General features: G+C 41.0%; 1 protein-coding gene across 3 annotated transcripts; it reads right to left on the bottom strand.

Annotated features, from left to right (window-relative positions):
* Positions 1 to 308: 308 nt before the first annotated feature.
* On the bottom strand, positions 309 to 16,785 carry LOC132393436 (uncharacterized protein C3orf38-like). 3 transcript variants are annotated; one of them, XM_059968661.1, is made up of 3 exons: positions 14,139 to 15,614; positions 7,860 to 8,329; positions 309 to 3,042 (listed from the first exon to the last, which is right to left on the bottom strand). In XM_059968661.1, exons 1-3 carry the CDS (start codon positions 14,290 to 14,292, stop codon positions 2,485 to 2,487), a joined length of 1,182 nt encoding a protein of 393 aa, XP_059824644.1. In that variant the 5' UTR covers positions 14,293 to 15,614; the 3' UTR covers positions 309 to 2,484. The 3 variants fall into 3 exon arrangements, with proteins under 3 accessions (XP_059824644.1, XP_059824646.1, XP_059824645.1); XM_059968663.1 differs by having other exon boundaries at positions 311 to 3,042; positions 14,308 to 15,614; XM_059968662.1 differs by having other exon boundaries at positions 312 to 3,042; positions 15,478 to 16,785.
* Positions 16,786 to 17,122: the final 337 nt, after the last annotated feature.

Below are 17,122 nucleotides of genomic sequence, written 5' to 3'. Positions count from 1 at the left end.
TTCCACCTTAATGCATGTGTAATGATTGATCTGTATGAACAGCATGCAAGACAAGCTTCTAACAGTACCTTATACATGTATCAATAAACCAACACCAATATCAATACTACCAGCTGTGAGTAAAAAAAAACAAACTGCTGAAGGAGTTAAGTAGGTCAGGCAGAATCTATGGAGTCAGCATTTTGGGTCAAGACCCTGAAATGTATACTGCAACCCCTTCCATCAATGTATTACTTTTCCATTTACAATATTTAGCTGCAGGAGTTAATGATTAATGCAAACTTTATTATCCAATTAATTTATTTCAATGATAATTACAGTGTAACAATCAAATAATCAGTGAAGCATAAAACCCGGTCCAGACAATACACAGAAAATAATGAATTGAGAAAGTCCTTCTTCATCAATGTTAATAAGAAGCAGCAGATATTAAAAGTAAAGAGTTCTTGCTTATGTTTCATGTCCAGGAGCATCACCTTTTTGCACAATTAAGAAAGATCCACACCTTATACCCCCAACCCTCCAATAAATATTTTCTAGGTGGGGTCTCCATCCTTTTATTCACCCTGCAGTTCAAAGTTAGCTTTTTCTACCAGACAAGCACAAGCACATTAGGATGAAAGAGACCCATCGTCACTGTCACTGAGAACATAAAAACTCTAATAAATGTCCCATTTAAACACAAGCTTCTATTTAATACAAATGATAACATAAAAGGTAAGAGATAAGAGCACCAGTGGCTGTTTTGCCCTTCGAGCCTGTTCATCATAGTCACAGCTGATATACCTCAGCACACTGTCCTTCCCTATCCAAAATCTGCCGACTTCAGAAGTGCAGTTAATTCTTTGACGTGAACCTGTAGTATTGTCATCTGAACAGATACAGACACGGGGTTGGATCATTGCCAGCTGATTGTTAAAAGCTTTCATCTGGATTTTTCACTTGCCCCCATTTTATTGGTGCTTGCAAAAGGCTCCTTTCTATAGTGATTTAACAAAAGTAATTTATATATGCACTAATGATTTAAATGAAATGATGCAAATTGACATTTACTAAATATATTGATCTGTTGATTAAAAATAATGCACAAAGGATTTTCATCCCTAAATCATCTTTTTTGGAAGGTCAGTTTTCTTTTTACAATAACTACAGTTCTGTGCAAGAATCTTTGGCAGCCTAGATTTTATATTCAAATTTTGTTTTAAATGTTTAATTTTCTCTTCTGCAATAGTGTCAGTAGAAGAGAGCAAATTTTAGATTTCTAAATATTCATTTTCCAAAAAATTAAATGTTACCAAGAACTTATGTAGTTCTCTGAAGAAAGTAATATATAATAAACCACCTTTCAAGTAAAATCTTGATTACTTAGTATGTATCTAGGCCAATGCACGATCAAACCAAGATAAACAAAAAGGATGCTAATGATCAAAAACATAATGTATTGAATGAACTAAACTGATTAACTGAAACAGAAATCAAACTAGATGAAGGACAACCAAATTAAAAGGTGAGATTGTGGCAAATGTGGGGGCTTAATCTTTAAATCATCAATTCTTACACCGTAACAAGACTACAAGGTGGTCATCCTGCATCAGCAATGTCTCTCCCAAGCAGAAATGTTGTGGCAGGCAAGAGATTTAAGATGTGCTGTCCAATCTATTCTGAAAAAGCACATAAAAACAGGCAAGGTTGACAATCTGAAGTGCAGTGGTCGGACATGAAAGGAGTGTAGGAGACGGATAAACACCAAACTAATGTCCCTTCTAACTCAGAAGCAGTCCAGTACTGCTATCAGCTCTGAACACACAGAAGCCACTGAAACCCAAGTACACCCCTCTATAATCTGGAGAAGTCTTGTCAGAAATATTCATAGACGAGTTGCCGCCAAAAAGCCATTCCTTTAAAGTGGAAGCAAAGCCAAGAGACTCGCCTACGCACAAAAACCCAGGACGGGTGTGCTGAACGATGGCAGCAACTACTCTGGAATGAAAAGTCAAAATTTGAAATTTTTGGCTCAGACAGGAGGCAGTTTGTCTATAGAAAAGCTGGAGAGCGATACACAGATGCATGTCTGCAGCAAACAGAGGTTCAGAGGTCAGAGGTTCCCTGCCAGTTTGGGCCTGCATTTCTGCAAATGGAGTTGGTGATCTGGTCAGAAGTAATGGAATCCTCAATGCTGAGAAGTACAAACAGATTCTGATCCATCATGCAATACCATCAGGGAGGTGTCTGATCAGTCCTAACTTCATTATGTGTCTAAGACTTTAGCGCAGTACTGTCTTTTAAAGTAGAAGATAGGTTCCTAAGATTACAATAGTTGGTAAAACTTCCATATGTGAAAATAGTTGCAAATCCAGAAGGAGGGTAATTTTTTAATTTTATTATCCAGTGTCATTTATGCAGGAAAATGCCTACCCATTACATAAATCCACACAAATTTCAAATCCTTTCAGGCTATAAAGTGAAAATGATTTTCAAAGTAAATTACTTCGGAAATGCACTTAATTCATTGATACAGGCTTGTAGTTCTGTCATCTGAACAGATACACTGGGTTGCAGAATTACAGGCTGATCATTAAAAGCTTTCACCTTAAGGTTAATATACCTGATTTTCCAATTGTTTCCATAGACTGGTGTGCGTATGAGCCCAATGAGCTGTTCAAAAACACCTAGGCATTGGCAATTCCTGTGAATGGTGCCAGCCACTGCTATGGCAACTATTCCGTGTGGAGAAGTTACACACATCAGACCACTCTGGCTGATATTGGGGTTGAAGAGCAGTTGTTCATCTTTTACCAGTGACAGCAGGCGCAAACTAACAGTCACAGAACTCTGATGTTGTTCTTCTACGAGTTCCTGGATACAATAGGTAAAGTGAAGGATTGCATCGTCCCAAAAGTGCTGGGGGCCCCACTCTTCAGCCTTTTGTCCAAAGGAAGGATTCTGAGAGTTCAGAAGCTGGAAGAACCATTCACAGAACTCCTTGCCCATTTGTTCACCTCCTGAGACTCCACTTGCCTCTTGCTGAGATGGGGGATGATACTGGAATGTGTTGAGAAAAGAATAAAGTCAGCTTTGTAAAAAAAAATAGAATATTACATCAAAGACAAATACTTTGAGTACCACAAATGCGGACAAAGAAGTATGCAGTTCCATGTCCCTTAAACCACACACTAAGCCCCACCCCCCCTCACTACTTTATCATTTCCAGTCAGTCACTTTATGTAGACACTCCTGTACATAGTGTCACTTTATGACAATACAGTCAATCTATATATATATATATATATACTTATGTATTTATAATTATTGTATATTTTTAATATTCTGTTCTTGATCTTATTTATTTTTATTTTGTGATATGAAAATATTATTTTTGAGCTGTATCGGATCTGGAGTAACAATTATTTCATTCTCCTTCACCCTTGTGTACTGGAAATGACATTAAGCAATCTTGAATCTTGAAACACTCAGCATGGATTTATTCAGCTCCAACACCACCCATGAATTTGACTCCATCAAAGACCAAGGCCGATCAACTAGCATTCTTTTTCTCCAGCACTGGTACACAGTGGATACAATCTGTACCATTTACACAATGCACTACAGTGTGTAGTTAACCTAGACAATGACAAGCCTCCAAGCCCATAACACCGAGAAGGAAAAGGGCAGCAGGCCATGGAAACAGAACCATTTGCAGGCTCCCCTGAAAGCTGCACACAAGCCTAACCTGGAAGCAGATCACCTATCCTTCACTCCCACTGGATCTACAACTTCAACTGCCCCCTTAACAGCATTGCTTTGGTTATGAGTAAGGCAAAGGTCTTAACCCAACGCCTAAGTGTTTGAAGCAAAGGGTGTTGGTATTCTAAACACTGCTAATCAACTGCTCTTGGCATTACTAGTATTTCAGAGATTATAAGTCAGCTATTATCAGGAATAGGAGTTTCATCTTTTCGCAGTCAAGAAAGTATAAGAAATATGTTTGTTGCATGCATAAGTATGCACATCAAAGTTGAATGCAATATCTGAGCTAATGCTATTCAAGCCAGTTCAGCCATTCAATTAATCACCTCTGATTTTAACTCCTCCATCAACTTCAGTTCCACCCCTCACCAAACCAAGTACTCTGGTGTTGCTGTGGCTAAATACCCTTTAATTCCCATTCTGGTTACCATGGAAGTTAGATTAAATGAACAAATTTGAATTTGGAAATGAAAGGTTTCCAACTAGTCATAGAGTCATGCAGCATGCGAACAGACCCTTCACCCCAACTGATTCCATCTAAGGTTTTCCCACATTTTCCCGCGTTTGATCCATTTCCCTGTACACTGGAATACCGATACATCTGACTTTAGCTTCTTGCTCTCAAACTGCAGAGTGATCACTGCCTTTCTAAACAAATACAGTTCATTACACAACACCCAATGCAGCATTGTTGTTCCCCTAGTGGGTTCATTTATAAGCTGCTCTAAAAAGCCATCTCATGGGCTTTCCAAAAAACTTGTCTCTGGGATTCAGCACCACCCTGATTTTCACTTTTACATGCCTTTTCTATCCCCCATTGTAATTTGAGACCCACATCCTTGCTGCTGTTCGGAGTCCCATCAGAGTCTTTTCACCCTAACAGCTTAACTCTCCACACAATCTACATCTTCTGATGATCCAATATTGGCTCATCCAAAGGATATCATTTATTATTGTAACCAAAGTCACTCCACACCCTTTCCTTTTATTACATTGTGTATCCTTGGATGTTAAGCTCCTGACTATGATCTCCTTTCAGCCACAACTCAGTGCTCACAACATCATACCTGCCAATCTCTAACTGCACTACAAAATCATCCACCTTTTCCTGTATACTATGTACATTCTAATATAACAATTTCAATCCTGCATTCATCACACTTTTTGATTTTGTCCCAATGTTACACTTCAGTTCATCCCACTGACTACAAAATTGCCCTATCATCAGCCTACTTTTCCTCACAGTTTCACTGCACACTACATCTACTTGTCTACCACTGCCTCATCCCCAGCCCGTCACTCTGGTTCTCAGCCCCCTGCCAAACTAGTTTAAATCCTCCCCAACAGCTCAAGCAAATCTGCCCACAGGGATATTGGTCCCCTCTCAGATTCAGGTGTAACGGGTCCTTTTTGAACAGGTCATTACTTCCCAGAAGGGATCCAAATGATCCAAATACCTGAAACCCTGCACCTATTCCTCAGCCACGCATTCATCTGCCGAATCATCCTATTTTTCCCCTCAGTGGTGTGTGGCACAGGCAACAGTCCTGGAATTACTACCCTGGAGGTCCTGCTTTTCAGCTTTCTAGCTCCCTATATCCTCTCTTGAGGACTTCCTCCCTTTTCCTATCTATGTTGTTGTACCGATATTCACCATGACTTCTGGCTTCTCACTCTCCCCCTTTAGAAAGCTATGGGCTCGAACTGAGACATCCCTGACTCTGGCACCCGGGAGGCAACATACCATCTCTATGTCTCCTTCACATCCACAGGATCTCCTGTCTGCTCCTCTATGAAATCCACTATCACTACTGCATTCCTCTTCCCAATTGAGCAACAGGGTCAGACTTAATACCAGAGACCTGGTTGCTATAATTTCCTTCCCCCACCAGAAGTATCCAAAGTGGTGTAATTATTATTGAGGGAAACAGGCACAGGGGTACACACAGGGTTCTTTTCACTTCTCCTGACAGTCACCAGGTATCATCCCCTTGCATTTTAGGGGTGACTACCTCCTACCTATCACTTCCTCCTCTCAAGAGCTGAAGGTCAACTAATGCAGCCCCATTTCCTCGACATGGTCCCGTAACACTGCTGATGGAGTAGTGTAGGGAAGGGTATAATCGTGCACGTTGGTAGAATGAGTGAAACCACAGAAAATTCAAAAATCAGAAGTGCAAAGTGACTTGGGAGTCCTCCTGCAGGATTTCTTAAAGGTTAGCCTGCAGGTTGAGTCACTGGTTCAGGAAGGCAAATACAATGTTTGCATTCACTTCAAGAGAAATAGAATATACAAGCCAGGATGTAATGCTGAGGCTTTATAAAGCATGGGTCAAACCGTTGTTTTGGGCCACTTGTCTAAGCAAAGATGTGCTGGCATTGGAGAGGGACCAGAGGATGTTCACCAGAATGATTCCAGGAATGAAAGGGTTAATGTATGAGGAGTATTTGATGGTTTCATATCTGTACTCAGTGAAATGTAGAAGGGGGGGTGGATCTCATTGAAACCTATTGGATATTGAAAGGCCTAGCTAGAGTGGCTGTGGAGATGTTTCTGATAGTAAGGGAGTCAAGGACCAAGAGGGCACTGGGACGAAATAAAGGGATGTCCATTTAGATGAGAAAAAATTTCTTTAGCCAGGGGGAGGTGAATCTGCAATTCATTACTACAGATGACTGTGAGGCCATCATTGGGTATATTTAAAATGGAGGTTAGAAAGTTCTTGATTAGTCAGGATGCCAAAATTACAGCAAAAGAATCAGGTCGAAAGGGATAATAAATCAGCCATGATAGAATGGCAGAGCAGACTTGATGGGCTGAATGGCCTAATTCTATAATGTCTTAAGGCCTTTTCCACCTATTGCCTCCAGGCTTCTTACTTCATCCCTTCACACACCTAGCTGCACCTATCACCTTCTAGCTAGTAGTCCTTCCTGTCCCTCCATCTTCTTGTTCTGGCTTCTTCCTCCTGCATTTCCAGTCCTGATGAAGGTTCTCAGCAGAAACATCAACTGTTCATTCCTTTCCATGTATGGTTCCTGGCCTGCTGAGTCCCTCCAGCACTTTGTATGTATTTAAGGTGCATTCCACAGTTTGATTTCTAATATTCCGTATGTTAAAAGCTTTTTGCATGATTTGTTCTTTTTTTATCACACGTTGGGTGTTTGATGTTGTCCTCAAATAGGTTCCATGATGTTTCTGTTTTGTTATGGCTGCCTGTGGTATAACAAACCTCAGAATTGTATGCAGTATACATACTTCAATAATAAATTTACTTTGAATCTTTGAACCTTGATTTGGTATTACACCACATTTGTATTACTACATTTGGTGTTTTCTTCTAATTGAATTCAACATAGGAATAAGATTTTACAGAATGACAATAATGCCATTCAGCCCATCCAGCTCATCCAGCTCCACTTAAGAGCAATTCAACTAGTTCCCAGTTAGGTAATACTGTCCAGTCTTTTCTCCATGGACTATTAAGTTCATTCCTTTTACATACTTAACCAGTTCTTTTTCAATCTCTAGAAATAAACCTCTGTCAACTCCTATCCCTGACAAAGTATTCCAAATCCTCAACACTCAAGTGTGTATAAAATTCTTTCCCTCGATCTTTAGTTTGAAACAATACCCCAAGTGATGAGTTAGCAACTTTGATGAATGAGCAGCATTAATGTGGTGCTGTACACCACAGCTCCAGATATCTATCAACATCACAAATCTAAATGCAAATCAGTTCTGAGCCAAGTGAGGTAAGAATGTAAAGACATTAAATATGGTAATAATAATCATTTTGCCACACTCATCTTATCCATCATTCTGTTAGTTACAGCAACTCAACTTCCATCCTATTCCACAACTCTGAATTAATCTGATATGAAAAAAATATCAATTTCATTAATATTAATAGAATACTTTCTTGAGAAGTACAACTGTTGCAAAAATGTCTTACTTTTTCTGGATAGCATTTTGAGTATTATGGTTTTAGGCTAATGGAAGGATACTTTCGGGTCTATGAAAATAAATCATAAGGAAATTCTAAACATTTAGATGCAAGAAGATAACATCTCCACATGCAGCTAAATATCTTTTGATGCACATAAATTACCTGCAAAATATTCACATTTATGTTCAACTCCATGGGCATTGCATCCTGCGGTGGAGTCCGTATTTCCTCTTGCCTTCGCAATTGCTCCTCTTGTCTCTTTTCCTTCTCTTCTTTCTCCTTCTGCTCCTCTGCCTGTCTCACCTGCCTCAGTTCTCTCAATGTTGTGGAAGTCGTTGTCTGTGGTTTTACCACTATACTTTCAGTATTCTCCACTAACTTTTGCCCCAGTTCTTCCCTCTGTTTTTGGTGCAGAACTTGCACATCTTTTTTAGCTGCTGTTGGCTCTCTATTCATTTCTGACATTATCCAATAGACCAAAGCTTTATTAATAAGTTGCTGTTTGTCTGACGATGTAGAAACAGTGACACCATGTTTAATCAGGTACTTCAATATTTCCTCGCGCAGAACCTTCCTGCGTTTTAGGAGCTCTTCTGCACTTTGGCTGTGTTTCAGAATGACATTGATGAGGTCTGCAAGAAAGTTCAAGAATATATAATTTATATGCACGTAAATACCTAATCTCAATATTTGATTGTAAGTAAAATAAAAAAGTAATTGTAAGTAGAATAATTAGCTCACTAAGAAGGTAAATGAGAATGAGAAATTAAGCTATCACTGTACTTCAACTAAAAATAAATGCTCATTCTGAGGGAGGAAAATGGCCACTTTCCTCTGCTGTCTGTGCAGAGTCTGCACTGTGACCAAGTGGGTTTCTTCCTGGAGATGGATTTCCTTCCAAATTCCACATGCAGACTGGAAGGCTGATGGGCCACAGTAGTGAGTGGGTAAATGGAGGAATCTGGAGGGAGCTGAAGGGAATGTGGGTGGTTTAAAATAGGATTAATGAGTGTAAATGCATGCTTGATGGTCAGCATGGACATGTGAGGTGAAGGATCTTTTCTGTATGACTTCTATTATGCTTAATAACACAGATAGACATTTTAAAGCAACTGACACAAAATGCTGGAGGAACTCAGCAGGTCGGGCAGTAGTTATTGAAAAGAGTAAACAGTCAACGTTTTGGGCTGAGACCATTTATTAGGGCTGCCAAGGAATGGGAGTGAATCAGAGTATGAAGAAGGAGGGAGGAGAGGAAGATGATAGGTGAAACCAGGAGTGGAGGAGGGGGTGAAATAAAGAGATGGGAAGTTGATTGGTGAAAGAGATAAAAGGCTGGAGAAGGGGGAATCTGTTAGGAGAGAACAGAAGGCCCTGTAAGAGAGGGAAGTGGGAGGAGCACCAGAGGAGGGTGTTTGCAGGTAAGGAGATAAGGTGAGTGAGAGAAACAAGAATGGGGAATGATGAAGTGGGGGGGGGGGGGTGTGCATTACCAGAAGTTTGAGAAATCAGGTTGGAGGCCACCCAGACAGACTAAAATGTTTTGCTCCTGCAACCTGAGCGTGGCCTCATCACGGCAGTAGAGGAGGCCATGAACTGACTTGTTGGAATGGGAATAAGAATCACCAGGAGATTCAGCTTTTTGTAACGGACAGAATGAAGGTGCTCAGTGATAAGGTCTCCCAATCTATTTTGGGTCTCTATTGTGTACAGTTCTGATCACCAAATTATTGGAAAGATGTCAACAAAATAGAGAGAGTACAGAGGAGATTTACTAGAATGTTACCTGGGTTTCAGCACCTAAGTTATAGAGAAAGGTTGAACAAGTTAGGACTTTATTCTTTGGAGCATAGAAGGTTGGTGGGGAGGGGGATCAATAGAGCTGATGTGGATAAGCTTTTTCCATTGAGAGTAGGGGAGATTCAAACAAGAGGATGTGAGTTGAGAGTTAGGGGGCAAAAGTTTAGGGGTAACACCAGGGGAAATTCCTTTACTCAGAGACTGGTAGCTGTGTGGAATGAGCTTCCAGTAGAAGTGGTAGAGGCAGGTTCAATATTGTCATTTAAGGTAAAATTGGATAGGTATATGGACAGGAAAGGAATGGAGGGTTATGGGCTGTGCAGGTCGGTGGGATAAGGTGAGAGTAAGCATTCGGCATGGACTAGAAGGGCCGAGATGGCCTGTTTCCGTGCTGTAATTGTTCTATGGTTATATGATATACAGGAGGCCACACCAGGAGCAACGGATAAATTATATGATCCCAACAGACTCACAGATGAAGTGTCACCTGGAAGGATTGTTTGGGGCCCTGAGTGGTACTGAGGGAGAAGGTGTCAGGGGAGTTGTGACACTTAAATGTGTTACGAATGTGGAGCAACTCTGAGGGGCTGAAGGGTGCAAAGTAGCCCCCCCCCCACACTTTTTGAGAATCACAAGATCGTTATTATTTCGGGTCTGAGACCCAGGAAATGAGAGAGATACACAGCATGCCAGTAATGAGAGAGACACAGGAACAGCAAAGGCAGTTGTTATAGACACCGCAGAATACAAGAGGTTTGGAATGTCTCCTAACAAAAGCGAAACAGAACCACTGATTACTGCTATTGTCTCTTGGAGAAGGAATTGTGTATTGAGTATTGTACTATTCATTGAAACCCTTCAGGGGACAACCAGAGTGGTCTGGTTGAGGGATTACATCATCCCAACCTGATTGACATCTGAGACCCCGTGAGTGAGGATAAAAGATGGGTCTGGGGAAACACCCCTTAGACACCAGGAGAAACGGTGGGGGGCTTGTGTGTGTGTCCATCCTTGCCTGGGTGGCGAGTCCTCCACGGAATGGTCTAGCTAAAGGACGGATACGGATCAAGATTGCAACAAGGAAAGCTGGCAAGTTTTTCTATTTCTCTCTCTCTCTCCAACAATTGCAACACAGCAACAACCAAACGGCTGCAGCCTGTATGCACTGAAATGAACTTTAGATTTCCATCGGATAATTCATTATCCCCTAGACAATGATAGAGCTTATTTCTTATTGATTATTATTATAACCATATAACCATATAACAATCACAGCACGGAAACAGGCCATCTTGGCCCTCCTAGTCCATGCCGAACCCTTAATCTCACCTAGTCCCACCTACCCGCACTCAGCCCATAACCCTCCACTCCTTTCCTGTCCATATACCTATCCAATTTTACCTTAAATGACACAACTGAACTGGCCTCTACTACTTCTACAGGAAGCTCATTCCACACAGCTATCACTCTTTGAGTAAAGAAATACCCCCTCGTGTTTCCCTTAAACTTCTGCCCCCTAACTCTCAAATCATGTCCTCTAGTTTGAATCTCCCCTACTCTCAATGGAAACAGCCTGTTCACGTCAACTCTTATCTATCCCTTTCAAAATTTTAAATACCTCGATCAAATCCCCCCTCATCCTTCTACGCTCCAATGAATAGAGACCTAACTTGTTCAACCTTTCTCTGTAACTTAATTGCTGAAACCCAGGTAACATCCTAGTAAATCGTCTCTGCACTCTCTCTAATTTATTGATATCTTTCCTATAATTCGGTGACCAGAACTGCACACAATATTCCAAATTTGGCCTTACCAATGCCTTGTACAACTTTAGCATTACATCCCAACTTCTGTACTCAATGCTTTGATTTATAAAGGCCAGCGTTCCAAAAGCCCTCTTCACCACCCTATCTACATGAGACTCCACTTTCAGGGAACTATGCACAGTTATTCCTAGATCTCTCTGTTCCTCTGCATTCCTCAATGCCCTATCATTTACTCTGTATGTTCTATTTGGATTATTCCTGCCAAAATGTAGAACCTCACACTTCTCAGCATTAAACTCCATCTGTCAATGTTCAGCCCATTCTTCTAACCGGCATAAATCTCCCTGCAATCTTTGAAAATCCACCTCATTATCCACAACACCTCCTACCTTAGTATCATCGGCATACTTACTAATCCAATTTACCACCCCATCATCCAGATCATTTACGTATATTACAAACAACATTGGGCCCAAATCAGATCCCTGAGGCACCCCGCTAGTCACCAGCCTCCATCCCAATAAACAATTATCCACCACTACTCTCTGGCATCTCCCATCTAGCCACTGTTGAATCCATTTTATTACTCCAGCATTAATACCTAACAACTGAACCTTCTTAACTAACCTTCCATGTGGAACTTTGTCAAAGGCTTTGCTGAAGTCCATATAGACTACATCCACTGCCTTACCCTCGTCAACATTCCTCGTAACTTCTTCAAAAAATTCAATAAGGTTTGTCAAACATGACCTTCCACGCACAAATCCATGCTGGCTACTTCTAATCAGATCCCGTCTATCCAGATAATTATAAATACTATCTCTAAGAATACTTTCCATTAATTTACCCACCACTGATGTCAAACTGACAGGTCTATAATTGCTAGGCTTCCTTCTAGAACCCTTTTTAAACAATGGAACCACATGAGCAATACGCCAATCCTCCAGCACAATCCCCGTTTCTAATGACATATTAAAGATCTCCGTCAGAGCTCCTGCTATTTCTACACAAACTTCCCTCAAGGTCCTGGGGAATATCCTGTCAGGACCCGGAGATTTATCCACTTTTAAATTTCTTAAAAGCGCCAGTACCTCCACCTCTTTAATTGTCATAGGTTCCATAACTTCCTTACTTGTTTCCCACACCTTAGACAATTCAATATCCTTCTCCTTAGTGAATACTGAAGAGAAGAAATCATTCAAAATCTCTCCCATCTCCTTCGGTTCCACACATAGCTGACCACTCTGATTCTCTAAGGGGCCAATTTTATCCTTCACTATCCTCTTGCTTTTAATATAACTGTAGAAACCTTTCAGATTTACTTTCACCTTATTTGCCAAACCAACCTCGTATCTTCTTTTAGCTTTTCTAATCTCTTTCTTAAGATTCCTATATACCCGCACTTTTAGGTTTAGTATTGACAACGTATATTATCTGTATATTTGCATTGATATTATTTTTGTGTATTTTTACTAATAAATACTGTTAAAAATAGTATCACCAGACTCCAATGGGCGTCTCTATCTTTGCTGGTAAGATACCCAGTTACGGGATTCGTAACACATGGGTGATTTCATCTAGTGCTTTCAGTACTGTACCCTATTCCTCCCACTCAGCATAACTCATTCTTTAGATTGGGAAGGTGCTCTATACATGAATGAGTCTGTTTTACTTGAATCTGGTTGGAAATTACTTCTGACTGCACTTAAATGTTAATCAATTTAGTGTGTATCTGGTATCACCTGAAAGGTCAGACCATGTAGGAACAATACATCTCCTTTCCTGAATGAATTGCACTGAATTGATCTTATTACTTACATCCTTCATATACATGAAGAGTAAAAATATTTATGTTACATTGCTGTCTAAATGTGCAATGTGCAATTTATAGTAATTTGTAATAAATAGTATGTACATCAGGATAGTCAATATAACATAGAAATACAATTGTATCAGCATGAATTAATCAGTCTGATGGCCTGGTGGAAGTAACTGTCCTGGAGCCTGTTGGTCCTGGCTTTTATGCTGCGGTACTGTTTCCTGGATGGTAGCAGCTGGAACAGTTTGTGGTTACAGTGACTCGGGTCCAATGATCCTTCAAGCCCTTTTTATGCACCTGCCTTTGTAAATGTTGTGAACAGTGGGAAGTTCACATCTACAGATGTGCTGAGCTGTCCGCACCACTCTCTGCAGAGTCCTGCAGTTGAGGGAAGTACAGATCCCATACCAGGCAGTGATACAGCCATTCAGGATGACTAGTGAAGAAAGTTTTTGTGTCTGTCTCTGTATTGTTGAAGTGTTTTAAGTCCATATTTATTAAATAACTAAATGTTAATTTCCCAGTTACCTGTGTTAATCAGACTCATCTTTTTAATAACTGATTCTGAACTCTAATTATTAGTCCAGCTGCTTAATTATAATCACAGGGTATTTACAATTAAAGCCTGCCATGGAACTGTGCATAATAGTATCTTAAATGCATTATTTCAACATGATGGACGAAACTAAATTTGGTTGACATATACCAAGGCTGGTTTATACATGTTTGTAAAGGCGACACACTTTTTTGTTTGGCATGATACATTCTGGTGTAACATAGAAACTGATTTAATATTACTGGAATAAGAGAAGCAATGTGCTGACTCATTGCAAAAGAATGTGGAAAGAAACTTCGATAGTTGAAGCACAAATCAAGCTCGACTTCCTCTAAGTTGTCTAAAGAACACGGTTAAAGTTTTGTATCTTCAGTGAACATTGACAAGGTTGAAATTCTGCCAGTTTAGGTTTGTAGTTGCGCTGTCTTATGTTTTAGATTAGAGTACACTGCTAGCACACAGCACTCTGAGACTGAACCTTACAGTGCAAAGTACATTACCGAAGTTGAGATTTGTCTCCTCGCAAAACGAAGCAACTCCAAAGAACCCGTTTAAAGAAAAAACCCGCAAAAGACCATCAAACGTGCGTAAAAAAAAAATTCCAAACCAAGCAGCAACAAAAAGCGAACAAACAATACACAAGGCATTAAACATCAAACGGCAGAGAACCCTGAAGTGCGTCCACAACCATGAACCGCTGAGGCGAGTGAAGCCAGTCCAGGAGCCAACGGCTGCGGCCACACGGTACAGGAGCCAATGGCTGCGGCTACCGCGTCAGGAAATTCGCTGCTGTGTCTGCCATTTAGCTGCAGGTCTCAACCACAGATCCACTTGCATGCCGAAAGGTCTCAATCACACAAATAATAAAGCATTTTCAACAGTGAAGACATTAAACATGAAAATGCAGCCAGAAGTGAGTCCATCGCCACGAACTGCCAAGGCAATTGGACCTCCCGGCCTGGGATCCAAGACTGCAGCACCTTCCGCCGGCAACACTGAGTAGGATACCAGTCAAACACAGGCAGGTGGCACGAACACCCATTCGTTTTCCATTCTCATTGAACTTAATCTGGCTCAGCGCTTTACTCAGAGTGGAGCAATGGAGCCAACCACGGGTTTGTGCTATGTTGTGCCATTAGGAATAAACGCAGCCACCCCCAGCTACAGCCACAGCTGTATTCCATGCCGAATCCCCCAGGAAATCACAGAAGCGCCAGATCATTCAGTTGTCCCAAAAACTATATTGTTAAAAAGGGAAATTACAGGCTGCAAATAATCACAGTTCAGAAGTATATTTAGCAGAAAACTAGTATCCAGTAGTTCTGTAAACTGTCTACAAGATGTTGCCGTTGGACATTGGTGCTATCTTGCCAGAAGACAATGAGATGCTAATTATTCACTGCATATGCTACTAGATAAGTTAGGGCAGGTTGATGTAGGAATGTCATGCGTTTTTGAGAAAGTCTATTGAGATGGTGAAAACCACATAATCACAACACAAAAGCATAATTTTAAATGAGAGCATTGTGCTCTGCACCCAATGTAAAAATTATTTTTCATCAGCTGAAGGTAAAAAAAATTAGCAAATACGTCCAGAGGACAGAGAATGTTTTTATATATATATATACAGTACATTCAAGGCTTCCTTAAGTACATTTTTCTTTAAATACATTTAAAAATTATTCGAGTGTAAACGTGCAATTTTACACACAAGGTTGAGTTCAGAACCCAAAAATAGTCTAAAGAGAAAACATATCCAATGATGCACAAGAGAGAGTTACACAGTTATAAACAATTATAATCTATTTGTTAGATAGAAATCGGCCTGATCGTACTTACCTTCTGTACTCCACACATTTATCTTTCTGGCTACAGTGTCCTTCAGTTCAAGCAAATTACTGTAGTTTAATGATTCTAGGATTTCAGAACATCCTCTTCTTTGGGCCTGTGAAAATGAATACATGATTTTTCTTTCCCCTGAATGAAATCTCTAAGGTGGGCAAGAACTTAGAGTCGACTCTTTTGGAAGATACGCAGTAATGACCTCTGCAGTAGACTTCTGATTGCCTTCGAAAGCGTCAACGCGTCAGTCAGCGAAATCAGGAAATTACATCGAAGTGAAACAATCAAAAGGAATGAGGGAAATCGAAACTCATGTTCAGCTGATATAAACAGAACACGCCATCCGATGTAAAGCTACAGAAGTCATAAATGCCTCCTCGCTGACAGGCTTCAAACAGGCAAAAGATTATTGTAGGAATTGAGGCTTCTGGAATCAGTCATTGATCGTTACAGCACGGAGACAACTCTTCAGCCCGCGGGATCCGTAACAAACTTCAACCACCCATGTACACGGATCCTACAAGTATCACTTTTGTATTCTCCCCGTATTGTCATTTATCTCCATCTGTTTGCAGCAATCACTAAACACAGGCAATTTACACAGAGAAATTAATTTGTCAACTCACACCTTTCCTACTCTGAATTTGTGATGCATCTATTAAAATTACAGGTAAAATGGTGATTCTGGCCTTTGGTTTTATGACTCTGAAACATAAACAGTAACAGATCATCAGTGCAAAACAAGCAAACTATAACTTCTCGCCCCATTCTAGCAAAATTGCAGTCATATGCGCTCTCTTTTTGGATCTGAAATAGGGAACGTAAATAAATAAATATAATCAGAACAGATTAAAACTAGCAAAGCAAAGGAAGGTTTAATTTCATAATCTCCTGGGTAAGGACCCCGACGCCTCCTGATCCCATTCTCGTCCCGGCCACCTCCGTGCTGAGCTCCCTTCTGAGTCCTACCGCTCATTTACCAGCACCTCTCCTCATCGACCCCTAGTCTCACACGCTTCTACCAACTAACCCCTCACTCCTCAGAGTCACTCTCTTTCCAGCACCTCGCCTCCCCTGAGTCCTCCAATGCACCGCCCTCTTCGGACCCCATGCCTAAACCCTGTCGTGCCCCCCAATCATTCCGCCTCCCTCCGCCCTCCTTCGTCCCACTCCCCCTCTCTGAAGCACATCATTCCATCCTAAGCGCGGTCTATCTTCGTTTTCGCCATGTTTTCATCAGTTTTCCAGCAAGGGGTCTGGGCTCAGGTGATACGCCTGTCCCGATACCTTCTCCCTCCCTATCATCCAGGGCTCTAAACAGCCCATGCAGGTGAGGCTGTCTTTCACAGGTGAATCCTGCGGATCGGCATATGGGAGGGAGATTGAAAAGCTCACTGTCAGCAAAACCAACAAGCTAGTTACTGACTACAGAAAGAGGATAACGGAGATCCATGAGCCAGTCCTCGTCACGGGATCAGAGGTGGAAAGGGTCAACAAGGCATTATCATTCCAGAGGACCTTCCCATCACATACGTGCCATTAGAAAGAAGAACTAGGCCGTGCCCCTACATCCTTCAACACCAACGCCCTTGAACGGAAAGCCTAGAGAAAGTGATGGATACAGCCCTGTCCATCACGGGTG

Source organism: Hypanus sabinus, chromosome 4 (genome assembly GCF_030144855.1).
Source record: "Hypanus sabinus isolate sHypSab1 chromosome 4, sHypSab1.hap1, whole genome shotgun sequence".
In the NCBI taxonomy this organism is placed as follows: Eukaryota; Metazoa; Chordata; class Chondrichthyes; order Myliobatiformes; family Dasyatidae; genus Hypanus; species Hypanus sabinus.
The sequence above is the reverse complement of the archived record's forward strand: the minus strand, read 5'-3'. Positions and strand labels throughout refer to the sequence as shown.